The 26,321-nt window shown below is 50.8% G+C and overlaps 1 protein-coding gene across 1 annotated transcript in view; it reads right to left on the reverse strand.

The window, feature by feature from the left end:
• Positions 1-26,321, reverse strand: part of POU2F3 (POU class 2 homeobox 3) — a 49,154-nt gene that overhangs the window by 10,429 nt on the left and 12,404 nt on the right. Inside the window, 3 exon segments of the mRNA XM_071449474.1 lie at positions 1,516-1,618; positions 2,804-2,908; positions 17,896-17,930. Coding sequence (XP_071305575.1) covers positions 1,516-1,618; positions 2,804-2,908; positions 17,896-17,930 — 243 coding nt within the window.

The following is a 26,321-nucleotide window of genomic DNA, read 5'->3' on the forward strand; positions in this document are numbered from 1 at the left end:
GATTTATTGTTATAATCCTGAATTTTAGTTCATGTGGAGGGAGCTCCATGCTGGGATAAATCAAAGCACAAGCCAAGGATCCAAATCCCCTTGGATCTGCCAGGTTATGAATTAAAGCCTAAAACATCCCCGGGGGTGGGAGAAATGCTGTAAGAATACTGGGGGTAAAACCAGAATTACAGGGAGTTCATCAAGCATGGGGCGAGTCCTCAGCACTTTCCTGGAGCTGATTTTGGGAGCAGGGAGACCTTTCCAAACATCCAAACCTCTCCCTCTCATCCCAGAGCTGCTCCTGGCTCTGCTGGACCTGTTCTGCTCCTTCCCTGCAATTCCCCTCCCTCCAAACCATCGGCCCGAGCCCTGATGAGCTTTCTGCGATTAATGAGGAGCGGGAGGGAGCAGCTCCTTCTCTGCTCTGCGGGAATTCCAGGCTGGGATCGCTGCCTGGCCCCAAGGTGGCACTCGAGGAGCGCACAAGGTGCCAGCAACATCTCCGGCATGGATTTGGGATCATCCCCGGCAGCATCACCCGGGGAAAACCCGACATCCCCCAGAAACGGAGGTTTTAAAGTATTTATCCATCTCTGTCGCCTTATATTTTATATTTGGCGATTCATATTTTCATATCTATTTGTAACCTGCAGTTCTTTAGTGTGGAACTCTAAACTCCACACCCAGTGGGAGCTGCTGCTTCCCCATTTTGGGCAGACACAACAATTCCTCTCTGGGATTTCAGCTTCTCTATTTTCCATCTACTTGAAAGAGATTATATGATATTTAATACTAATGCTAATACCACTACTACTACCAATAACAATAAATTATATTTAATAATAGTATATAATTATGTTTTCCATCTATTTGTAACCCTGCAGTTCTTTAGTGTACAACTCTAAACTCCACACACAGTGGGAGCTGCTGCTTCCCCATTTGGGGAATTCACAATTCACAACACAACAATTCCTCTCTGGGATTTCAGCTTTTATATTTTCCATCTACTTGAAAGAGATGATATTATATTTAATACTAATGCTACTAGTACCAATAATAATAAATTCTATTTAATAATAGTATATTATTATATTTTCCATCTATTTGTAACCTGCAGTTCCTTAGTGTAGAACTCTGAACTCCACACACAGTGGGAGCTGCTGCTTCCCCATCTGGGGCAGACACAACAATTCCTCTCCAGGCCTGGCAATCAAGGGCACCTCACTGCCTCAGGGCCCAGAGATGGGAACAAAAGGGAGTTGGGGGCAGCAAACTTGGGGTCAATGACTTCATCGTCTGAAGCTGGAATTGGAAAATTCACCCCCAAAATGCAAATGGACCAAACTTATAAAAGTGTGAAAACCCATGAGCCATTGTCCATTTTGGGTGGGTTTTGTCTGCCCTAAATGTACCTGAAGGCCCTTCAATTAACAGAACTGCTTTTTATTATTTTAATTCTGCCTGGCCTCTGTTTTTAGGTAAGCCCAAAAAAGAAATCATTTCAACTTTTTTTTTTTGTCTTACCTTGTTGCCCTGCCTGAGACTGGGACAGGAGGAACTGGGGGACTGACTGCATGTGCCCAGGAAGCAACACCAGCTGCTGCAGGGTGTGGAGAGAGCTCATGTCCTGCAGAAAAACAGCAAAGGGAACAATAAAACTCAAGGATTTGTGCTCCTCATGCAGCACCTCCTCACAAATCCACGCTGAATTTCTGTATTTTGAGGGGCTGGAAGGGTGTAGGACCAAAAGTTTCAGGTGTAAGAGAAGATTCTGTGCATACAGAGACCTCCATGTGGAGAACTGTCTGTTTTTCCCTGGAAAAGTTAACTCCTGGTGACATTTTTGAGCTGGAGATTCAAAGGTTTCAGGTGCAGGAGAAGAATTCTTACTTAATTTGGGGAATTTGGGGGCTGGAGGGCTGCAGGTCCAAAAGTTTCAAGTATAGGAGAAGAATTTGGTGCAGACAGAGACATCCATGTGGAGAAGTGTCTGCTTTTCCCTGGAAAAGTTAACTCTTGATGAAGACATTTTTGAGGCAATCGAACTCTGGTTGTTAGAACAATGAAACCTCTCAGATTTCAGTTTCTTCAGACAAAGCATTTCCAGAGCTTTCTCTTCAGGTAAAGCATTTCCACTGCCTAAAAATCACTCAGCAAATTGCAGCAGGCTGTCCCAGCTCAGCAACTCTGCATCCCACAGGACTGTTCTGAAGACTGGGGGGAATTGAAGAATCCCTAAATTGTCCCATGGATCTGAACACCCCGTGAAAGGAGGAGGGAAAGGATTCCTGAGCACCTCTGTGGCCGCCTGGCATCCAACTCCCACCAGAATTTAACAAGAATTAAGCGCTGAACTCCACATTTTTTACCTCGGGAAAAAAAAAAATTCCCTGGAGGAATTAATTTCTCCCCTGGTGTGAATCAATTTGAGGCAACAACAGGCCAAGATTAGGAGTTAATCTGGTCTAGAACCCTATCTCCAACAATGGCATTAACCAGACACTCATGAATGAGGAAGAGCTGGGCAAACATTATCAGAAATTCCCCACGGTGCTGTCTCAGCCTCCAATTATTCCCAGTCCAAGGGATTTCCTGACCATGGGGTGGTTTCAAACCCTCAGAGGAAATCTCACCCCAGCACGTGTCCAGCCCAACTTTGAACCCACAAGGAAAAGCCAAGGAGGAGGAAGATGAGGATGAGGATTCACTTTTCCAGCTCAGTGCTCCTCACCCTCTCTGGCCACATTAATGTGGGGAGGGGGGTCAGGAGCAGCCCCTTTTCCTGGGATTTCAGGGCAGCCAGGTCACTCACCCCTGCAATTTGGCTCCCTGGCATCATGGATGATCCCTGCACGAGGTGCCCCGACCGAGGGGGGATGGCAGACTGCAAGGAGTCGCTGAGGTCCTCGGTTTTAATCTGCAAAAAGAGCAAAGGAAACATGGAATTGGGGAGCAGGGATGAGCAGAGGGCAGCTGGGATCCAAGAGGCTGGAGGAGGCTCCTCTTAGGGATTTTTGTGCTGTTTCCATCACTGAAAATCAGGGTTATTCCACGCTGCTTCTCCCCACTCTATCCCATGGATGGTTTTCCTGCTCTGCCAAGCACTTTGCTCAATTAAAACACTTCAGGAAAACAACCAATTTCAAGCAGCTTTTCAAAGTCTAAAGCCTTTTGTGGAGTTTTAGTGAAGACAAGAAGCAATTCTCCTTTCCAGATCACAACTCAAGCCCCGATAGGAGAGCTGGACATGGAAAACCTCTCATTTTTCCCTGCATGAAACAGAGAATGGTACAAGGGGATGGGAAAGGATGGGTCATGGAGGAAAAGACCTCAAAAATAATCTCCTAGAATTGAAAATGCAGCACTACAGGCACCAAATGAATTTGTTCAATTTCTACCAAAAAGCAAAAAGAAATTGCAAGGAAAATCTCCTTCCTCAGTTACAAGCTGTGGAAAAATAACTGGAAAACTTTACGAGTGTCCAGTGGTCTTTTTGAGCTACTTTATGTTCTTGCAAAGTTCTTGTCCACAAGAAAATAATGATTTTTAAATCAACATTCTTAGAAAAAAATGCACCCAGGGACCAGAACTGAATCCTTGTTTCTGGTTTATTCGACAACCTCCACACTAATTTCTAACTTTGCTAATACATTAAAAAAAATAATTTATTAAGAAATAATAATAGTAAAAATGTGTTCCAATTGTAGTAGCAAAAGTCTTTTGGTAGCGCTGACAGGGACAGGAGGGAGGGGAGGATTTTGGAAGTTTTCAGGTAAATTCCTGAAAGGTGAGTGAGGAGTGTCCATGCACAGGGGACAGGTAAACGATACAGAACTCCCCTCCAGGAAAAGATTGACCCAAACCTTTTCTCAACACTGAACAAGGATTATTCCTCATCACAGCAAGAAGAGCCTCTAATTCCCAAAAACTGGAAAAACCAGGAGGACTCTACCGAGGACACAACTTGAAACTCCTGAAGAGTCACCCTGACTCCAAGGAGTGAACATCCCCAAGTGTTCCCACCAGATCCCTTCCAAACCATCCCCCAAAGGTGAGTGGGGTCTTTGCCCCACTGGTGGGGCCTTGAGGCCCTACAACCTCCTGCCAGCAGAGGGGGACAAGAAATCCAGCTCCACAAACCCCATCCTGAGTGAATATTTTGGGGTTTGAAGGAGCTTTTCCGCCTGTTTGAGCAAAGCGAAGAAACACACGGAATAATTCCGGTTGGAAGAGACCTCTACAACCATTGAGTGTAAGCTTTGATGAACCTCCACGAAAGGAGAAAAGGAGGAAAACGGGATCACAAGAAGCTCAACAGCTCCAGAAAAGGGAGCTGCAATGTTCCCCCCTCTGCATTTTGGAAGGTGCTGCTCGGAGGGAAGGTGATTACAACACCCCCTTTCATTACAGCTCGAGCTCTGGACACCGCCGAAACTCGTTTTGCAATACTCCCAGCTCCTTGCAGCAAGAGGTAGACATGCTATGAATTCCAGCTCTTTCCTACCTTTCAGGTTGGCATGATCATCCCTCTAAGCCTGGCAGGGCAAAAAACAAACAACAAAAAAAAAAATCAGGTGGAAAGATCTTCTCGATCGCTATCGGCAGCGATAAGTCACTGAACGTCAGGCAAAAAGGCTCAGGAGGACACCCCGTTACCCCTGAGCCATCCAGTCACTGCAGGCACGTGGTTCTTTGCATTAAAAAGAATCCATTGGAGGCAAATAAGAAAAAAAAAAAAAATTTGTAAAAAAAGTTGTTAAAAAAAAAATTTAAAAATTAACGTTTGTCTGCTTCATCCAAGGCTGAGCAGTCCCAAGGAATTGAAGTTTTTGGCGTCTCAGAGAGCCGGGCTGCGGATCCTGCCTGAGCTGTGATCCCGCTGGCAGTGGGGTGTTGAGGAGGCACGAGCCATTTCCAAACTGAAATCAATTTTTGCAGCTGCCAAGCGGGACGAGCTGGCGGCGCTCCAGGCACAAAGGGGTGTGTAGCCGCATCCCGGCATGGCTGGATGTGAGAACGGGAGGTGGGTTTGGCAGAGCACCGGCTCCCGACTCAAAAACAACAACAACATCTCCCACTGCTCCTTCCCCCGGCCCTGGAATTCTCCCTCCTGCGCAGTGGGCGGGAACCTGGCCTTCGTTCTTGACAAATCCTTCTCCCCCTTGCACCTATTTCCATTGGGTTTAGGCTCGAATTTACCTCGCCCTCCTCTTCCTCTTCCCTCTCTGCAGCTGGCTAATTGTTCATTAGGAGGTCGGGATCTATCCAAAACTTTGGGGATGGTTTATGCAAATCCCACTCTTTTGGTTTCTTCCCCTGGCTAAACCGGCAATATTGCCAAGTGTACATTAAAAAAAAAAAAAAACCCAAACCCAAAAAAACCCCAAAAAACCACACACATTGTGGGCGAGGCCACTCAATATCATGAGACTCCCTTAAAATAATGTAAATTTCGAATTAATAAAACAAGGGGAGGAATTGCCTCCTCCTTTCCCAGTGCATCTGCCTCCTCAGATTTGCAGAAAATGCCTGCAAATATGAGAAGAGTTTTCCTTGAGGGACCAAAAAAAAAAAAAAAAACCAAGGTTGAAAGGATGAAATCCTCAGAGAATCACCTCGTGGGGGTATTTGATGGGAGCTCTGCAAGCAAGACACAGTGATTTGGGTAAAAGCAGGAGCAGATCCCCTTGGGATTGCTCAGGATCTTGGTTTTATAGGATGATCATGGATGGGGAAAGGGGAACGAGAAGTCATGGGGAGACTTTGTTCCCACTGAATTTTACTCAGAAAAAATAACAGTATTTAAGGAAAGCAACCTGGTCTAGTGGAAGCTTCGTTGCCCACGCCAATGAATCTTCCAACCTGAACCATCCCATGGAAAAAACAAGCAGGGCAAAGAGCAGGACCTGCAAATGCCCACGGCTGGGGTGAGGCGTGGGGGCTCTTGGCTGTGAATCTCCAGCACCTTCCTCCCTTTGTGGCCCGAGGGGAGGCCCAGGGCAGGGCTGGGAGCGGGTAACGGCAGCTGGAGGCACGAGAGCTCCTCTGGGCCAGGGCAGGAATCACACTTGCAAATCTCAAGTGGATGTTTGGATGTTTTCACAGCCTCGAAACAGGGTCAGCCCCCGAGCAAGCCGAGCGAAAAACACAGGAAGGGTGACTGGCTGCAAAAGAGAGAGTCCCTTCCGAAGTTGGCTTGAACAGCTGCAAGGATGGATGGTTTCTTACCTATCTCCGGCCTAAACACAAAAACAAAAAGCAAAACAAACTAAGAAACACATTGAGGGTGATGGAAAATGATCAAAGCTCCGGAGCCCGCTTGCGTAATTGATTTGTGGAAGGTGTTTCATAAACATTTCATAAGAAGGAGAATTATGAAGAAAACATCTCCCAACCTGCCTGCAATTACTGCACAAACTCTTCCTTACCAGTAGGAAGAAGGGGAGAGGAAAAAAAAAAAAAAAAAGAGAAAGGTACATCTGTTTTGTAACTGATCTGTGAACTTCTGGCAAACGCTCGGCTCGTGAAAACATCCTGCAGACATCTTGGAGAGCTCTGGAAAACTGGGAAATTGGGAAGATTCTGCTGAGCACCTCTGCTTGAATTCCCCTCAGATTCCACGGGCTGGTGGTTGGATCCCACGGGCTGGGCTGGAGCCCTCCATGGGGAATCCCAGTTTAGGGATAATTTCAATGTCTTCCCCACCTATCAGAGCCCAAAATCCTCATTTGGATGAGCTCCCGGTGTGACACACACACAGTGCTCCATCATCCTCCTCACTCAGCCACCAATTCAGAGCCTCCAATCCTCTCCCAAATCCAGGTCTGGATCTCCCCTGTCCAAGCCCTGTCAGCCCTCTCCAGCCCCAGTTATCGGGCAGGAACCACGTTAGTGGGAGATGCAGACACCCCCATTTGTTGTGAAGCTCCTATTTAGCCAGTGACCTCTTTGCAACACATTTATCTGCCTCCACATCTGCCTTATCTCACAGTCAGAGCCGAGTTTAGGAGTTTGACTCACTCCCAGCCCTGCAGAGCAGAGGGGAGAGGAGGCTCAGGCACACACAGAGGGTCTGGAGCACCCAGAGAAGGAACAGCTCTGAGTCACCCCAAAACGCTTTGAGTCACCCCAAAGCGCTCTTCAGCACAGCAGGGCTGCCTCGAGCTGCCCCAAAACCCTTTGCCTGGGGCTCAGGGAGGAGGATTTAAGCTGGAAACAGGAATTAAGCTGGATCTAAGGCTCCTGCAGCTCCCTGATCCTTCCCACCTTGGGATGGCGTAAGCGCTCCGCCGTGAATTACCCGCACACGTGGGCCCCATAAAATAAAAAACACACTAATAATAAATTATGGCAATAATAATAATAGTAATAATGGGGTTGCAATTACTATTTCCACATGTACTATCCTGCACATACAGCAGGGCTTAACAGCCACCTGGAAAGAAGGCAGAAAACCTTTATGTCAGTGCCACGATATTCACCCTGCAACGTTTATGTCCCACTGAAAGCTGGGGATTTTTGGAAGCTGTCAGCATGACAGAGAGGAATTCAGCGTGGGATCAACTCCCAAACAGGCTCTGTCCTAAAGCTCAGCCATGGCAAATTCAAATGCAATCCCAAACCTCAGCACACCTGCATCGCCCTCCACGGGGCCTTTGAGTTTATTAATTGAGGTGTGATCTGATAGGGTTTATCCTCAGCTTCAGCTTGGGATGGAAATGGTTGTGCTGGAGTCAAAGTAGGGGTGGGAAGGCAAAACTTTAGGGGCAACCAAGCTGCACACTCGACAGGAGAAAACAAACACAACCACACGCAGCTCTTGTGGGCTCTCTGAGACGGCTCTTCCCTGGAATTTTTGCTTCCAAACAAACAGGGAAGAGAGAGAAGTCCCCCCTTGCTGTGCTGAACCTCAAATGATCACCTGTGGCACAGGGAGAGGAGAACCACAGCAGAGGTGGGAAGAGCACCTGCCCTGCCTGGCCACGCTCAGGGTGACACCTGCTCAGGTGGGAGGGATGGTCCTGCCCCACAGCCTGGGGGGCTCAGAGCCTCTGGATGCTCTCAGGGGCACAGAACTGCTGGAAAGATACTGAAAAACCAACTTCCAGCACCTTCCCTCTGAGCAGGGATACCCAGGCACGTGGTACCTTCCCTGTGGGCACCCCAAACTGGGAGCATTTAGCAGGAGATGCCATTTTCTTGGTCACAGTGGCCACAAGCTCCACTCAAAGCATGGGAAATTATTTTCCCACCATCAAGGCTGGGATTTCTGCCCTGTTTCCCTGCCAGGACTCCCCCAGCCTTCCCGTGGGTTGCAGCATTGCTCCCTGCACCTCTCTCTCCCCACATTTCACTTGCTCAACTCCCAAACCTCTCCAGATCGGTCCTGCCCCACAGCCTGGGGGGCTCAGAGCTTCTGGATGCTCTCAGGGGCACACAGCTGCTGGAAAGATACTGAAAAACCAACTTCCAGCACCTTCCCTCTGAGCAGGGATACCCAGGCACCTGGTACCTTCCCTGTGGGCACCCCAAACTGGGAGCATTTAACAGGAGATGCCATTTCCTTGGTCACAGTGGCCACAACCTCCACTCAAAGCATGGGAAATGGGATCTGCCCATGGATCCAGCCTGTCCAGATCCCTCTGCAGAGCCTTCCTGCCCTCCAGCAGATGAACACTCCCACCCAGCTTGGTGTCATCTCCCAGCTGACTGGGGGTGCACTTGATCATGTCCCCCAGGTCACTGATAAAGACACTGACAAGAACTGTCCCCAGTGCTGAGCTCTGGGGGACTCCACTTGTGGCTGGATGCCAGGAGGACATAACTATTCACCATATGGTCCACCCATAACTCCACTGCATGTGATGCAATACACATCTAAAACTCTGCCTAAAATTTTGGGAATCCGTTTGTTTTGTGCCATGATTTAAAAATAACTTGTGCGATCCGATTTCCGAAAAAGCAAGTGTTCAATCACTGTAAAAATGAAAAATGTTCGAGGCACCTTAATTTGAATATTTCATGATGAAGCATCCTTTCCCACCATCAAGGCTGGGATTTCTGCCCTGTCTCCCTGCCAGGACTCCCCCAGCCCTCCCGTGGGTTGCAGCACTGCTCCCTGCACCTCTCTCTCTCTCCACATTTCACTTGCCCAACTCCCAAACCTCTCCAGAACTCCACCTCTGCCTACACCTCCGTGCTTATCTGCTCTGCTCCCACCCTGGGCTGCATCCCTGCCCCTTTCCTTATCACCCTGATTTCACACACTCCACTCCATGGCTTCTCCCCTGCCCTCCTGCAAGCTCACACAGGTCCCCTGGAGCCCGAGCACGTTCCTGCTCCACTCCAAATTTGCCTGATTGGGATTTTCTGGGCTGAGAATTTGCCCTGCATGAAAAATATCCTTTTTTTTTATTATTATTATTATTATTTTTCCCCATCCATGGGGAGGAATCTCTGCCCTCTGGCAGTGGCAAATGCAAACACCTGGCACTCCCTGAGTCAGTCACCCATGGGGACAGTGCCCACCCTGCCCTTGGGTGGGGACACACTGCCCAGCACATTTTAGGAGGAATTAGCTTAGAATCAGGCTGGGGCTGGCTCCATCCCAGCTCCACTGGCCTCTCCTGCTGGTCCCTGGCACTTTTGGCACTGGGAGCTGGGACAGGAGAAGAGCAGGAGAAGATTGCAATGACCACACCAAAAAGTGCAATTAAAAGAGAAAGGGAGAGCGAGGAAGACGATGGGAGAGCGAGGAAGACGATGGGAGAGCGAGGAAGACGATGGGAGAGCATCACACAGGGTTTCATTTTGGGTGGAGGGATGAAGTCCAAGGGTTGGGAGAGCTCAGAGCCAGCTCTCTGCTCCCAGCCAATGGGAATTCCACGGGCTGGGGAAGCAGCCAGGAAGGTCCCTGCTGGATAAACCCACTGATCCCACAGGGAGAACCTCTGGGGAGGGAGAAAATGCTGGATAAACCCATTGATCCAACAGGAGCACTTATGGGGAGGGAGAAAATGCTGGATAAACCCACTGATCCCACAGGGAGCACCTGTGGGGAGGGAGAAAATGCCCTTGGATGTCCAAAATTAGAGACCTTGCTGGGAACTCATCACCTTCCTCTTGCTGTGCTGGTGCAGGACGGGCACAGAGCCCCACCCTGGCTGGGTGGTGCAGGTCTGGGGGGAATTCTTGGAGCTCAGCAGATGAAAGGGCTCCAAGGACTCCGAGTCCTTCTCCTCATTAGCGGTGACTCCCTGGGAGTCACATCCAGCACAGCAGCTCGTGCCACCCAACCCTCAAAAAAGGTGCTGGGCCACCTGGGTTGTGGCAGCCCTGCCTTTGGGCTGAGTTTCTGCTGTGGAAAACGAGTTTTGTGACCCTTCAGAGAGATCCACGAGGCTGGGGCTTGTCCCTGCTGAGCACAGAAAGCGTTTGCTGAAGGGTGAGCAGGGGATTTGCACAAAGATCTCCGTCTCTCCCTCTCAAGCAGATCTGGAGCAGCTGACCCAGGTGTTTTGCCAAGCAAACAGGTGTAGGAATCACGCTGTAAATGAAGTTTGCCCTTCGAAAGCAGGAGAGCAGGAGTTTGGGAAAGGACTGCAGCTGGATGTTAAGGGACAGATAAAATGCAGCCAGCTCTGGGATGTTGTCAACAAATTAATTCAGTGGTTTCAGTCCATCTCCTGAGAAAAACAATTTAAAAGGCCAAATTCTCACTCCTAATTGCACCCCCTTTCTCTCACAATTCCCCTGGCCTGTTTGGGAGCTCATTCCCAGCAAACTCAGAACAAACCCAGCCTGAAGAAGGGGTTCCTCTGCATATCTGTCCTAAGCAAAGCAGGGCCAGATTTAGGCACAGAGGACTTTCCCTGGAGCCAGGGCTTTCTCTGATGCTCTCCCAAAGGGCTGCATCTCAATGAGGAACCTGCACACAAACAAATTTATGCAATCAGCCTGTCCCTAGGACAGAGCAGGGAGACTTCAAAAGGGAAAGGCCAGGGCAGAGCTGAGCTTAGATCCAGTGTCAGGCCCTGATTTCCAGCCAGGGGAGGCTCAAGAGATGAAAAGCAGATGCAAGAACTCAGGCTGATGCCCTGGGGCAACGGGGAGAAGAGAGAGTGAAATCTGAATTGATCCCCAGAGGGGAGAAGGAAGCAGGATGTGAACCTCCCCTTGAGAGGAGGGCAAAACAGGACTGGGATGGAAATGTGGAGGGCAGACTGAAACCTGAGCTACCCAAGCAGGAACAGCAATGACATCCAGGGAGCACATGAGAGCAGGGGGAGGTGGGAACAGGGAGCAGAATGAGAAACGATGAGAGAGATCCCCGGCGGGGAGGGAAGCCCTGGTGCAGTGAAATTAAATGTGCAGGGAGTTTTGCATCCCAGATATTAATAACAAACTACCCAGCGAGCTGGGCCCTCCTGTGCACCTTCAAAAGGATGGAGGGGAGGAAGAACTTGTCTGTGGTTGAGCACAAGACGATGAATCAGAGGATGGGAGTCCAGAACCCAGCTCTGAGCAAGGGCCTGGGTTTCAATCCAGCCCAACGTCCAGGGGCAAGTGGCCCACGAAGCATCCCCTGACCCCAGCTGCAGTCACAGAGCTCAGCAGCCCTGGGAAAGCCAGGCTGTGTCTGCAGGACACCTCCCCACCTCGCAGAGGCACCGAGGGATGCTGAGCCCATTAGCAAAGAGCCCTCAGACGTGTGGGTGGAAGGTACCAAACGAGGTCAGGGCGCTCATTAATGGCACTGAAAAGGGATTTTCACATCTCAGGTGCAGCTTGCCCACTTTGAATCTCTCACATCTGTGTCTACGGGACAGCAGCTGTGGAGCCCTGAGATAACTCGCCCTGCTGCCTCAAAGCAGCTGCTGGAAATCCCACACAAGCCCCCAGAATTAAAGTTTCTTTGGGCAAGGACTGTCAGATGTGAAGAGAAGAGGGAGAGAAGTTAGACAAGGAGGTCTTGAGGGGAGGGAACCCCTCCAGCCTCTCCTGAGAGAGCAGGGCAGTAACACACAGGATGCTTGACCTGGTTTTAGAAAGGAGGAATTTTCAACAGACCCAGCTGCAAAGGTTTTCTAGGAAGCCTGTTGGAAATCCATATCCTCACTCCATCCCCTGACTGGGGTGAACCAAAGGCAGCAAAGAGCAGGAATAAAGAACCAGCAGTGAAACTGAAGCTGAGCCCTGCTCAGGCACCTCAGAGCCTGACTGTCTGTCCTAAACTTTGTCAAATCTCCCAGCCAGATCAGCTTCAGATTGATGTGATTGATGATAATGACAGGTTTGATAAACAAATGACAGCCTGTCCTGCAAGGTCAGCCTTTTGCTGGCATGAAGAGTGCCTGGCACATTTGGGTAGGGAGCAGGGGCAGATCCTGCCCAGCTCTGCTCACACAAAAACCTGTCAGCATCATTTCAAGGGCCACAAAAACCTGTCAGCATCATTTCAAGGGCCACAAAAACCTGTGAGCTTCACTTCAAGGGGGACATTTCCCCTCCCAGCTCTGGAGAGCAGGGAGTGTGCAAACCCAGGGCACTGGGAATATTTCTGTGTCTGCTCTGGGGTGCCCCGCTGACTTTGACCCTCACTCATGGAGAAAGTTTCCTAAAGACTTCAAGATAGACTGGAACCCACAAAAGTGTGAAATTTAGAGATTTTAGAGAGAAATATAGATTATAGAGAGCAGTGTAGGTGTATCACTTGGTGAGAAATTGAGGTTTTGGGATTTTTAGGACGTTGTGGATGGAAGCAAGGTGGAGGGCACAGGGTTTGTCCTGGGTTTGTTCTTCATGGGTTTGGTGGCATTTTGTAATTGGGCAGAAAAGTCTGCATTGCAGCTCTTTGGGATCAGTTATTGGGTTAAAAGGGAAAATAATCCAGGTGTCAGTTCTTAATTGGAGGGTTTAGTCTTAAAAGACCTTGGAACAAGAGATTGTTGGCCATTTTGTGCCTTGCTGCAGAACTCACGGTTGTGAGGCTGTTTTACTGATAAGAAATAATAAATAAACACCTGAGTCTGAGCATGAACCACTGCCTCGAGTGCCTTCAATCCAGACCCAGAGAAACCCACAGCTGGAACCTCCACAAGGGAGGCCTTGCAGAGGAGCTCTCATTCCCTCCCTGGAAGGAGGAGAGGAGATGCTGCCTTCCTCCCTGGACCAACAAGGTGCTGCCATCACCTCCCTGCTGGAAAGTGCATTGTCCTGCATTGTCCTCATTCCCTGCACAGAATGCAGCTGTGCATGGCCCTCATTCCCTGCACAGAATGCAGCTGTGCATTGCCCTCCTGCAGCTGTGCATTCTCCTCATTCCCTGCACTGAATGCAGCTGTGCATTGCCCTCATTCCCTGCACAGAATGCAGCTGTGCATGGCCCTCCTGCAGCTGTGCATTGCCCTCATTCCCTGCACAGAATGCAGCTGTGCATTGCCCTCATTCCCTGCAGAGAATGCAGCTGTGCATTGCCCTCCTGCAGCTGTGCATTCTCCTCATTCCCTGCACTGAATGCAGCTGTGCATTGCCCTCATTCCCTGCACTGAATGCAGCTGTGCATTGCCCTCTTGCAGCTGTGCATTCTCCTCATTCCCTGCACAGAATGCAGCTGTGCATTGCCCTCCTGCAGCTGTGCATTCTCCTCATTCCCTGCACAGAATGCAGCTGTGCATTGTCCTCATTCCCTGCACAGAATGCAGCTGTGCATGGCCCTCATTCCCTGCACAGAATGCAGCTGTGCATTGCCCTCCTGCAGCTGTGCATTCTCCTCATTCCCTGCAGAGAATGCAGCTGTGCATTGCCCTCTTGCAGCTGTGCATTCTCCTCATTCCCTGCACAGAATGCAGCTGTGCATTGCCCTCATTCCCTGCAGAGAATGCAGCTGTGCATTGCCCTCATTCCCTGCACAGAATGCAGCTGTGCATTCTCCTCCTGCAGCTGTGCATTCTCCTCATTCCCTGCAGAGACTGCAGCTGTGCATTGCCCTCCTGCAGCTGTGCATTGGATGCACAGCTCCCTGGGCTGGGCTCAGCCCTCACACCACTCGCACAAGCCCTGGCACCTCCCAAAACCAGCAGCCCTCCATCCCTGTGTGCTCTGCAGCGTTATCCCAGGGCTCTGCTCCAGACACCTGGCTCTGCAGAGCAGCTACAAAAACAAACAATCCTGGATTTCCTACAGGGGAATGAAACCCCAGCAGAGCTGGGAGACCGCAGCACCTGGGCAGGATCGGCTCCCATTGCAGCACTCCCAGCCCTGGTCCTGCTCCCATTTTGAGGCAAACTTTGCCATTTTCACTCAGATCTGTCCCTGGCCACCATCCCAGCCCATCAGGAGGCAGATGATGTCCCTGTGCAGGCTGCCAGCAGCGAAGGTGAAAGTTTATTGCTGTGCCTTTGCATTTCCCCGGCCATAAACAGGAAACAAGCAGCATTAGACTCACTAAATAAAAAAAAAGCCAAACCAGATAGGCAAGGCTGAAGATGCTGCTTTTTCCATCCACACCCTTTTCCCTCTCATTCACATACAAATTACTGTTGCATCCAGGTGGGAGGAGAGTTTGAAGAGGGGAGGGAAAGGGGGGGCAGAGCAGAGATGTTTGCCAAATAGGCTGAGGGATCAGAGGCAGCTTTCTCATAAAGCGCAGGGCTGACCCACAAACTGCTCGAAAAACCTCAAAATCCACAAGAGTTTCCCTCCCTGCCCCGTTTGCAGGGTGAGAGCAGCCCCAGCAGGGAATTGGGAGGCAGGGAAGGGGTCTAACCAGGTCACTCCACCCTTCCCATCCCGCCTGGAGCACAGCTCGGCAGGGAGGGAGGGAAGCAGACCTGAAATGTAGGCCATCTACAAAGGCTGGGGGAGAGGCTTAAACGATGTGAGATTTATGATCTTCAAAGTGATTAGAGCCCAGCACTCCAAATAAAGGCAAAGAGAGCTCCTGCAGTCGGTTTGGAGTTGGGTTTCAAACCATCCTGCCCTGGCTTCGGTTTGAAAACTTGAATTGCAAGCTAACGAAAAAGAAAAACCATCCAAAACCAACCTCAAACCCCAAACCAAATTAAAAAACCCACCAACCTCCATCCCTAATGAAAGAGCACAGCACCTGATTCTACATGAAAACACTTTGATATTTCCAGCTCTCCTCTCTTCCTTTTCTCTCATCATTTGAAATCTATTTGCTGAATTGAGGATGAATTCAGCAACAGCTGAGGTCAACCCTAAATGTGAGCGTGGAGCCCGTGTGCATTTGGGCTCCTGCTCGTTTAAGAGAATAATTTAAAATAATAATTATTATTTTAAATAACAATACTTTCAAATAGTCATTATTATTTTAAATAATAACGTTTTAAAATCACTCTACCCATGGCCTTGGGAGGGCCAAGAGAGGGAGACAAAGAGCCTTGCACAGCTCTGTGTCCACTCAGGGCCTGTCGCATCCCATCCCTGGCATCACTGCAAACCCCCTTGCTGGGCTCTGGGCAATCAGAGCAGTTTAGGAATAAAATCAAACAATACAACGAGCTCATTCAGAGCCTTTTGCTTTTTAAACCCTGCTAAATCCCCAGCTCAGTCGGCTACTCAGTTGCAGAGACAAGCTGGAATAAATTAATTGGATTTTGCGGCGCCGTTTTGGTGGAAGGAGGAAAATAAAAGTGGAAATGCTGAAAAAAAACCCTAAAAAAATACAAAAAAACCAAAAACAACAACAACAAAAAAAAAACCAAAAAAACCAAACCCCCACAAAAACAAACAAAAAAGTCCAAAAAACCCAAAAACGACTAAAAAAACCCCAAAAAACCCTAAAAAACCCCTAAAAACAAAGAAACAAAAAAATCAAAAAAACCCGAAAAACCAAACAAAAACAAACACAAAAAAAACCCAAAAAACCCCCCCAAAAAAACCAAAAAAAAAAACCAAAAAAAAACCCCAAAAAACAAATGTAAACCCACAATTTCTTTTTAGGAGGGGGATATTTCTACTGCCTGCAAACCTGGCTGCCCCCAGAAGTTCCCCAGCATCCCTGAGAGGAGCAGCGGGTGTAACTCAACCCTGCCCCACCACCTCTCCCCGATCAGCCCCAGCCCAGCTCCAGTCCCTTTGTGGTGCTGCCATGGCAGAAGGACCTCGTGCTCATCCCTGTCTGCAATAATTTCACTTTCCCAGCCCTGGTGAGCGGGGCAGGTCCTGGTTGGATCCCTCTCCGTGCTCTGGGCTGTGCACACACAGGGCTTTTTGTTTGCAGCTGGGCATTCCAAACTCCTGGAAGGTGGCTGAGCGTGTCAGGACACCTTTGGTAGGAAAAGGGAGACCCACCCAAAGCTGCAGCAGCCAAAGCAAACAAACAAACAGCGCCGTGGCTGACATTTGTCACTGCACAGCCACCAAGGCAAGCTGGAGGCACAAAAAGCCACGTGGGGAAGGTGCAGCTGCTCACAGGAGGCCTCTGGGAAGGGTTGGAGCCCTGGGATTCAGGGGATGCACATGGGCAGAGGGTGGGAGGCTGTGCCAGCCTCAGCCCCGAGTCTGTGCGTGCAGCCCCAGCCCCTGGTGCACCCCAGCTCCCACCCTGCAGTCCTGCAGCAGGGCAGCTTTGGCCCTCCTGGGTCCTCTTTGCCTTGCAGGCCTCACTCCAGCTCTGCTGGCCACGGGAGGACTCAGCTCTGGGCTCAGAGAGCGTTTTCCCCAAATCTCAGGATGGTTTGCAGAGAGCATTTCCTCAAATCTCAGAATGGTTTGGGCTGGAAGGAGCCTTAAAGCTCCTTCCCTTCTTAAATCCCATCCCATCCCACCCCTGCCGTGGCAGGGACACCTCCCACTGTCCCAGGCTGCTCCAAACCCCGTGTCCAGGGCACTGCCAGGGATGCAGGGGCAGCCCCAGCTGCTCTGGGCACCCTGTGCCTGCCACCAAGGGCTGATGTGACACCCAGGGATCCTCAGGGCCACTCAGGAAGGCCTGCAGGCAGGCAGGGAGCCAAGGAAGGCTTTAAAAGCAGGGGGAGAGGAGCACCCACAGCCCCTCAGCTGCTCTTTGTGCAGTTGGGGTTTGCTTGCCCCATATTTTATCTGCTGCCTTGCAGACAGGAATTTGACCTGTGCACTCCGAGACCGCAAGCATTTTCCTCAAATCTCAGAATGGTTTGAACTGGAAGGAGCCTTAAAGCTCCTTCCCTTCTTAAATCCCGTCCCATCCCACCCCTGCCGTGGCAGGGACACCTCCCGCTGTCCCAGGCTGCTCCAAACCCAGTGTCTGCCACCAAGGGCTCCAGGGGACTGCCACCTCCTGATGTGACACTCAGGGATCCTCAGAGCCACTCAGGAGCCAGGGAAGCCTTTAAAAGCAGGGGGAGAGGAGCACCCACAGCCCCTCAGCTGCTCTTTGTGCAATTGGGGTTTGCTTGCCCCATATTTCATCTGCTGCCTTGCAGACAGGAATTTGAGTCCAAAACCTCAAACCAGCTCATTTTTGGTGCTGGCTGACACTCCTGAGGCAGCCCCTTGCCTTTGTCCCTGCCCAGCACCGTGCTGCCAGTGCCAATGTCACAGCACCGGGGCTTTGGGGAGGGTTTCGCACCCTTGCCACCATCACTGAGGTGCTTTTTGTTTCTAAATAATTATCTAAAAAACTGTAAAAGCCAGAAAACCCCTTGAGCAAATGGTCATTTAAAGGAACTCTGTAATTAGCTGAACTTCTATGAATTAGGGAGAGGGAGAGCAGAGGTGCAATCTGTCATTGCATCCCACAAGGGGAACTGGGAAGAAATTCTGCGGTTTCTCTCTGACCCAACAGTTTTTATCTCTTTGCAGCATGATGAGCAAATATAAAACAGCCATTCCAGAAAGGGGAAAAATAAAAATAAATGAAAAATAAAACCCAGCCATTCCAGCCAGGGAGCATCTTACCTGCCTGTTAAAGTCCAGCCCATTCTGTTCATTGCCTACAAGGAAACAAAGAGAAAAACACCTCAGTGTTAATGACAGCACTGGTGGGAGCTTTCCAGTACTTGGGACACACACAACCAAAAAATTGGCCCTGGAAGAGCAAGCAGAGGAGGAGGAAGGTGCAGAAATGGGAGGATGAAGGCTTCTGCAGCATTTAGGTGGTGCCAGCCTTTTGCTGAGGGATAATGAAAGTGTTCCTGCCTGGGAGATACCTGGCCAAGGGTGGGGGAAATCACGAGGGAGATTCCAGCAGAGGTGAGCTGGAGGACATCACAAACGTGCAGGGGAGCCCAGGGCTAAGTGTGGGAAAGGCCAGCAGGGAGGTGGCCAGGGCTGCTCACCCAGGACCTTCAGGAACTGGGTAATTGTGGGTACCTGGAGGAACACAGGGTGCCGTGGGGTTGTGCTCCAGAGGCGTCTCCTTGATTCCAAAAGAGATTGGCAGGCACAGGGGGAAAAAAATCAGACAGGTTCCAGCCTGAAGGTACCGCACAGGCCCTCACTCATTCCCCTTTGATGATAAACATCCCCCCCCCCTCCCCATCACACCTGCCAAATTCATCAAGAACATCACAGAGCAAAGGTTGTGCTCCCCACAGATCCGAGTGCTGGAAGGGATTCCACGAAGCTCTGGAGCTGCAGAGGCAACCCCAAGACACCCCTTCATTCTCCAGGCCTTTCCCTGCCAGTCCGGCCCAGGCTGTGATAAAGAGCCTGGAACTGTTCACATCCCACTGGCACAAGCCCTCAGGCCTCCTGCTCCTGCTGTTTTTTCCAGGATAACCTTCCCCACAGAGCAGAGCCCTGGGATCTGATCAAGCTCCAACACATTTTCCAGCAGTTCAGGGCTCCTGCAAAGAGCTGGGGAAGAGGCTGTGCAGGCAGGACGGCAAATCCAGCTCTGCCATGGACTTTCCTCAGCTGAACAAGCCTTTATCCTTGCCCAGCACACATTTTTCCATGCACAGAGCATTCCCAGGTGAACCAGCCTGGGTCCTGAGGGGGAGTGTGCTTGGTACAATTATCCACAGATGGCAAAACATTGGAGAGTCGGGGATAACAGAGCTTGGTGGCTGCTCTCTGCTGTCTAGAAACAGCCCTGGAGATTTAATCTGGGACATTTAAAAAGCACTGACTGTGGAAACAGAGCTGTGGGACTGTGCTATGGAGCAGGGCCACGGCACAACAACGATCTGCTGCCCCCTCAGCTTGACATCTGCTCACCCTCTGCACCTCAAGCAGCTCTGAGCTTCCCCCCAGTCTGAAATCTCCTCACCATCCACACCCCAAACAGATCTGAGGTGCCTCCCCAATGCTAAAATCTCCCTCCCCTCACCCCCTGCACCCCAACCCTCAATGTGAAATCTCCTCACCATCCACATCCCATTCAGCTCTGAGGTGCCTCCCCAATACTAAAATCTCCCTCTCCTCACCCCCTGCACCCCAACCCTCAATCAGAAATCTCCATTTCTTCACCATCCACGCCCCATCCAGCTCTGAGCTTCCTCTCCAGTTTGAGATCTTCCTCTCCTCACGCCCTGCACCCCATCCCCTCTGAGCCCTCTCCCCCAGCCTGGCTGCATTTCTGCCCTGCTTTTCCTGCCTTCCTCCCATCCTGCTGTCTCCCAGCTTTTCCCCTCCCCAATCCCAGCCCTTTATCTCTTTTCCCCCGTGTAATTCCCTCGCTCCAACCCCCTCTGCTCCCTGTCCAGCTCTCTCCAGCTGCTCCCTCCCCAGGAACGGGGCTCATTCATTGCGTTCCAGCTCCATTCCAGCCCCAAAAGCCAAGGAGGGCACATCCAGCGATGGGAATGCTGATAACGTTAATGGGTGATCACAATCAGCATCCACACACCTGAGCAGGACCGCGGGAGCATCTTCAAGGCCTGCAGTTTCTACCTTTGAAACCCCCACGGGGTGTGTGTGTGTGTGTGGGGGGGGGTGTTTGATTCCATCTGCAAGCAGCAGCTGAAGGGGAGCAAAGCCAGCAGGGAAGGAGGAAATAAAAGTTCCCAGCTGCTAAAATAGAACAGGAAGGAAAAGGTAATCTCCGGGTTTCTTGGAGACAGGAGTTTCACTCCCGTTCAGCCGTGATGAGGCAAGATTCAAAGAGCTGCAGGGGAATCCCTGGTCCCGGTGACGGCGGCTGAGTCACCAGCACTCACCCCAAAACCTGGAACCTGAGAGGAGCAGCTGGAACGGAGCTTCCCTGCTCAGCCCCACATCCTCCTGCACAGCCTTTCCCTGAAGAGACATCTTTTATGGAAAATCCTTTCCTTAGGATTGTTCCTCCTGAGAAGCTGAGAGGCCTCAGGAACAAAATGCAAACAATGGTTATCTGCTGCTGTGGAATGCAACAGGTGCATCTGGGATTGGGCTCATGTGGTTGTTCCTCATTAATGGTCAATCACAGCCAAGCTGGCTCGGACTCTCTGGCAGAGCCACAAGCCTTTGTTATCATTCTTTCTTTTTCTATTCTTAGCCAGCCTTCTGATGAAATCCTTTCTTCTATTTTTTAGTATAGTTTTAATGTAATATATATCATAAAATAATAAATCAAGCCTTCTGAAACATGGAGTCAGATCCTCGTCTCTCCCCTCATCCTCAGTCTCCTGTGAACACGGTCACATTTTCCTACACAGAATTTTCTTTCCTGCTCAGCCCCACATCCTCCTGCACAGCCCCACAGCCTTTCCCTGCACAGAATTTCTTTCCTGCTCAGCCCCATATCCCCCAGCACAGCCTTTCCCCCTCTCCTGCTTTTCCCCCCCTGCACAGGCCCATGACACACTCAGACCTTTTCTTTCCCCTACAAAGTCACCCATAGCATCCTCCAATTCCCTACAGATCAGCGAGGCGGGGGGGATTTGGGAGCACCCCAGCCAGGAATTCTGTGCCAGATGGGCAAATATTCCAGAGCCTGGCACTCACTGGGGTGTCAGGGACAGACAGAAGGAGCAAGAGGCACCTCCAGAGGCCGTTCCTGCCCCTGTCTGAGCCGCCCATCTCCCTGGCACCAATGCCCCTCTGGAGATGACAATTCCTCCTGGCTGACTCCAAAGGGACCCAGGGGCAACCAGTTCAGCCTTAGATGTCCAAGAGGGAGAGATTTCAATCTGGGAGGGGTGATTTGTGCTGCCAGTGGTTATGTAAATGGAAGCTGGATACACAAATCACCAGTGTTTGGGCACAGATTTATTTGCAAACAAATCTGGTCCTTTTTTTTTTTTTTCTGTTTCAGTAAATGTAAGAGTCAAGTGATTGCAGCTGTGAGCCAAGGCTTGGGTGTGATAGGGATAACAACTCTCCTCTTTCAGTTGAGCTGTAACTTTCCTACAAATGCTTTATAAAAATAGCCTCAGTTTCCTCCCAGTTTCTGTCAACATCAGGACTCACACTGCAGCACTCATTCCTCTCCTTAAAGGAACGAGCTGCTCAAACAATCTGCACTTAAGATTTAATCTTTTCTAGCTCCAGGAGATAAAAAGAAAGAAAAGTGTAAGTGGCAGCAGATTCTCTCTGCTGCTGCAAACTGCCAGAACTCCACTCATTTTAATGGAGCTTCAGCCCAGCCAACAACTTGATTTTTTTTTTTTTTTGCTTCACGAGCCAGACACAATGGCATCCAGAACCTCCAGAAGCTGCTAGATCAGTCCTCCCCTTGCTGAAATTCCACAAGGCTGGGGAATGAATCCCTGTGTCACAGACATCTTTTATGAAAAATCCATTTCCTTAGGATTTTTTCCTCCTGAGAAGCTGAGAGGCCTCAGGAACAAAATGCAACCAATGGTTATCTGCTGCTGTGGAATGCAACAGGTGCATCTGGGATTGGGCTCATGTGGTTGTTTCTAATTAATGGTCAATCACAGCCCAGCTGGCTCAGACAGAGAGTCAGAGCCACAAACCTTTGTTATCATTCCTTCCTATTCTATTCTTAGCCAGCCTTCTGATGAAACCTTTTCTTCTATTCTTTTAGTATAGTTTTAATATAATATCTATCATAAAATAATAAATCAAGCCTTGTGAAACACGGAGTCAGATCCTCCTCTCTCCCCTCACCCACGAACCCCTGTGAACACCATCACATCCCCGGGATTTCAATGGGGAAAGGCAGCAATTCCCAGCAGCTCTCCCATCCCCAAGGCTTCACCCTGCTGCTCTGGGTGCTTGGAAAAGCAGAGATAAGCTCAGCTGGCTCCCCAAGCCAGCAGCCCAGGGTTGTGCAGCTCTCCTTGGTTCACCTGGCAGCTGTTTTGCATAGCCCTGGCATCAGATCTGGTGCGAGTTTGCCTGGGGAGGTTTCTCTGGGGATGGGCAGTTCCCCCCACCCCGCTGCCATTCCCTGGAAAAGCCAGGCAGAGGGATGGATCCACGGGGAGCTGCAGAGCCAGTCCAGCCCTGCGGGATAAAAACAACCTCGTGGGGGAAAAGGAAAATCAGGGTGGCCTTCATCTTCACACGGGCGGGTGTCACCTGCAGGGAGTGACAGCAGCAGGGCTCATCCTGCACTCTGAGCTCACCCCGGGCTCTGCAGGGACGGGGGATGAGGAGGGGATCCCTGGAAGGAGAGGGGGATGAGGAGGGGATCAATCCCTGGAGGGACAGGGGGATGAGGAGGGGATCAATCCCTGGAAAGAGAGGGGGATGAGGAAGGGCTCAATCCCTGGAAAGAGAGGGGGATGAGGAAGGGCTCAATCCCTGGAAAGAGAGGGGGATGAGGAAGGGCTCAATCCCTGGAAAGAGAGGGGGATGAGGAAGGGATCAATCCCTGGAAAGAGAGGGGGATGAGGAAGGGATCAATCCCTGGAAAGAGAGGGGGATGAGGAAGGGATCAATCCCTGGAAGGAGAGGGGGATGAGGAGGGGATCAATCCCTGGAAGGAGAGGGGGATGAGGAGGGGATCAATCCCTGGAAAGAGAGGGGGATGAGGAGGGGATCCCTGGAAAGAGAGGGGGATGAGGAAGGGATCCCTACAGGGATATGGGATGAAGAGGGGATCCCTGGAGGTTCAGAGAATGAGGAGGGGATCCCTGAAAGGACAGAGAGGGATGAGGAGGGGATCTCTGAAGGTTCAGAGGATGAGGATGTGATCCCTGAAAGGACGGAGAGGGATGAGGAAGAGGTCCCTGCAGGGACAGGGGGATGAGGATGTGATCCTAGCCTGCAGCAGGTGTTGGGAATTCCTGCAGGGATATTTGGGAGGGAAATGGGAACAGCTGGGGGAGCAGGGCCAGGCAGACACCAGGCAAGGGGTTCAGCCTGGGCTGACATTCTGAAACTCTCAGGTGCCTCACTGGGAGCCAATTGCTGCAGGCTCCCTTTGCAGCCCTTCCAGAGGGCAATCCTGGCCCTGAGATAGGTGGCACAGGGATGAATCACCCTCTGCAGATCCCTGCTCCCTGCCTGGGGTGAGCAGCTCAGGCTGCAGCCTCAGAGCACCCAATATCTAAAATTAAGATTAATCTCACCTATCCTGGAGATTTTAGCACCCTGTCTGAGGAAGCAGAATGCCATGGGAGATTGGCAGAGCAGGCTGGGTGCAAGGGGGCATTTCAAGGGGCATTTCTGATAAATTCATTCATTCCAATCTTTCACCTCAAACCAGGTGTGAAGTTCAGAGAGTGCCCAAGTGCTGGTAGAGAGAAGAGTGGCAATTACTGTAACTATAACCAGTACTCGTCCCACAAGCCCTAAACGAAGCCAAATGCTCACCTGCACTGAAGGAATGAGCAAAGCAAGACATTCAGCATGAAATACTCCTCAGGATTTCCACTGATTTTAGAAATTCAGGCAAAACCCAAGGCAGTGCCTTCACGCTGCTGTTCCCAGCAGCCACACCAGCGATTTCCCCAGAGCCAGCAGGAAGCCCTGAGCTCTGGGACCTCCCTTAAATCACCCATGGATTGGCCACCCCTGATTCCCTCCAGCTGCTCCCACCAGCACTGGAGGGAGCAGGAGCTGCAGCTGAGCAGGCACCAGGCAATTCCCTGGATTCCCACGTGCCCTGCTGGGATGCTTGATGCTCCCAAGGCACTTTAAAAAAGAGCTTTTTAAAGTGTGAGCAGGATGGGGAGCTTCTGAGGCAGCCAGGTAGAGCTGCAGTTTTAGTTTGCTCCAAAAACACAAAAAAACCTCCAAACCATCAGAGCATCTCCATGGGAAAGCCAGGGCTGGGTGAGCAAAAAGTGAATCTTGTGCTGACTCAGACAGCTCCAGACTCCAGGGGAAGCTTTCACTGAACACTCAAGGGCCTTGTTTGGCTGCAAAGCCCTGGGTTATAGAAATGCTTCCCTTCATCAGCAGCGCCTCAGAGCAGTCCCTGTGCAGCCCCTTCGTGTGGGGCAGGGTGAGGGGAGAGCAGGACAGCCAGTGTGGGAGACTTGGGCACCTTCCAGAAGGAAACCCGAGGGCAGCAGTTGTTCCCACGGAAAACATTTCACCTGCAGGTGCTGGGAGAGGGCAAGTCTCTTCTCCTAGACCAGAGGCAAGAGGCAGATCAGACCAGCTCTTCCTTTGCCCCTCTAATTCAAGTCAAACCAGCCTTTTGTTCCCCTTTCCCCTCCCCATCCTTTTTTATCCTCTTCCATAATGGGATGTTTAAGGAAAAAAAAAAAAAAATAAAATAACCCAACCTCAAACCCTAATCACCTTCATTTGAATTTCAAATATCCCCCTCCTGGCCTCCCCCACGCCCCAACTGACTTGGAGCTGGGAATATGGAAATTTCTCCTGCTTGCCTTAAATGTGGCTGTGCTATGAAAATCACCAGCCCTATGCAAATCCCCAGCAGCCCCAATTGCCATGGCAACCAGCTGTTTCCAGCCCAACTGCTGCAGCTTTCATTTGCCAGGGACTTGTCCTGGGGCTGTGCATGGCTGCAGGGGGAAGAGAGCAGAGGAATCCTGGAGGCTTTGAGGAAAGTTTCACGAGGGAGAGGGAGAGCCGGCCTTGGGGAGCAAAGGCGTAGCCCAGCCCTGAGCTCAGCGTGGGGCTGGGAGAGGCCAAGTTTCCTCAAAAGACTTTGGCCTGGCAAGCTGCTTCCAGCCCGGGCTGAGGAGGGAACTACAAAAGGCAGGAGGAATAAAAGCTCACAGAAAGAAATAAAAATAACAAAAAAAAAGCAGCCAAGGTGGGAGACAGCACGGGCTGAGCAGCCCAACCTGCCATCCCTCACCTGTGCTGATCCTCTCACCTGAGCTAGGGGGGACACAGGGGCTGGGACCTCCAAACCTTATCCCAGCATGATCCATCCGTTGGAAGGAGCCATCCTTGGAAGGATCCATCCTTTGGAAATATCCATCCTCTGGAAGGAGCCATGCTTTGGAAAATCCATCCTTTGGGAGGATCCATCCTTTGGAAGGATCCCTTTGGAAGGATTCATCCTCTGGAGGGATCCATCCTTTGGAAGGCTCCATCCTTTGGAAGGAGCCATCCTTTGGAAATATCCATCCTCTGGAAGGAGCCATGCTTTGGAAAGATCCATCCTTTGGGAGGATCCATCCTTTGGAAGGATCAATCCTTTGGAAAGATCCAATCTCTGGAAGGATCCATTCTCTGGAGGGATCCATCCTTTGGAAGGAGCCATCCTTTGGAAAGACCCATCCTTAGAAGGATCCATCCTCTGGAAGGATCCATCCTTTGGAAAGATCCAATCTCTGGAAGGATCCATCCTCTGGAAGGATCCATCCTCTGGAAGAATCCATCCTTTGGAAGGCTTGATTTTCTGGAGGTTTAAAAGGGGCTGTCTCTCATATTCCCACGAGGATACCTGCATGGGGGCCGTCTGCAGGGGAGGCTGAGGGCAGAACTCACAGCTCTGCAGGGCAGCTCCAACCTCTGCTCCCTGTGACCCAGGGCATGGCTGGAGCTGTGCCAGGGGGATTTGGGATGGATCTCAGGGCAAGGTTCTTCCCCCAGAGGCTGCTGGCACTGCCCAGGCTCCCCAGGGAATGGGCACGGCCCTGAGGCTGCCAGAGCTCCAGGAGGGTTTGGGCAGCGCTGCCGGGGGTTTTGGGGTGTCTGAGCAGGGCCAGGAGCTGCACTGGGTGGTCCTGGGCGTCCCTCCCAGCTCAGGACATTCTGTGATCCTAAAGCACTCAGAAAAGTTACCCAGGCTGCCACCAAGAGCCCAGAGCTCCACCAACCCACCCAGCACCATTCTGTCCCCATGCCCTTCCCCTCCAGCTCCCAGGCTCAGCCACAGAATTCACAGAATTCACAGAATTCACAGAAATTCACAGAAATTCACAGAATTCACAGAAATTCACAGAAATTCACAGAAATTCACAGAATTCACAGAAATTCCCAGAATGACCAGGTTGGAAGAGACCTTCAAGACCATCGAGTCCAAGCCAGCCCCAACCCCTCAACTCAACCCTGGCACCCAG

Source organism: Agelaius tricolor, unplaced genomic scaffold (assembly GCF_023055355.1).
Source record: "Agelaius tricolor isolate 1412-34295 unplaced genomic scaffold, bAgeTri1.0.p SCAF_29, whole genome shotgun sequence".
NCBI lineage: Eukaryota > Metazoa > Chordata > Aves > Passeriformes > Icteridae > Agelaius > Agelaius tricolor.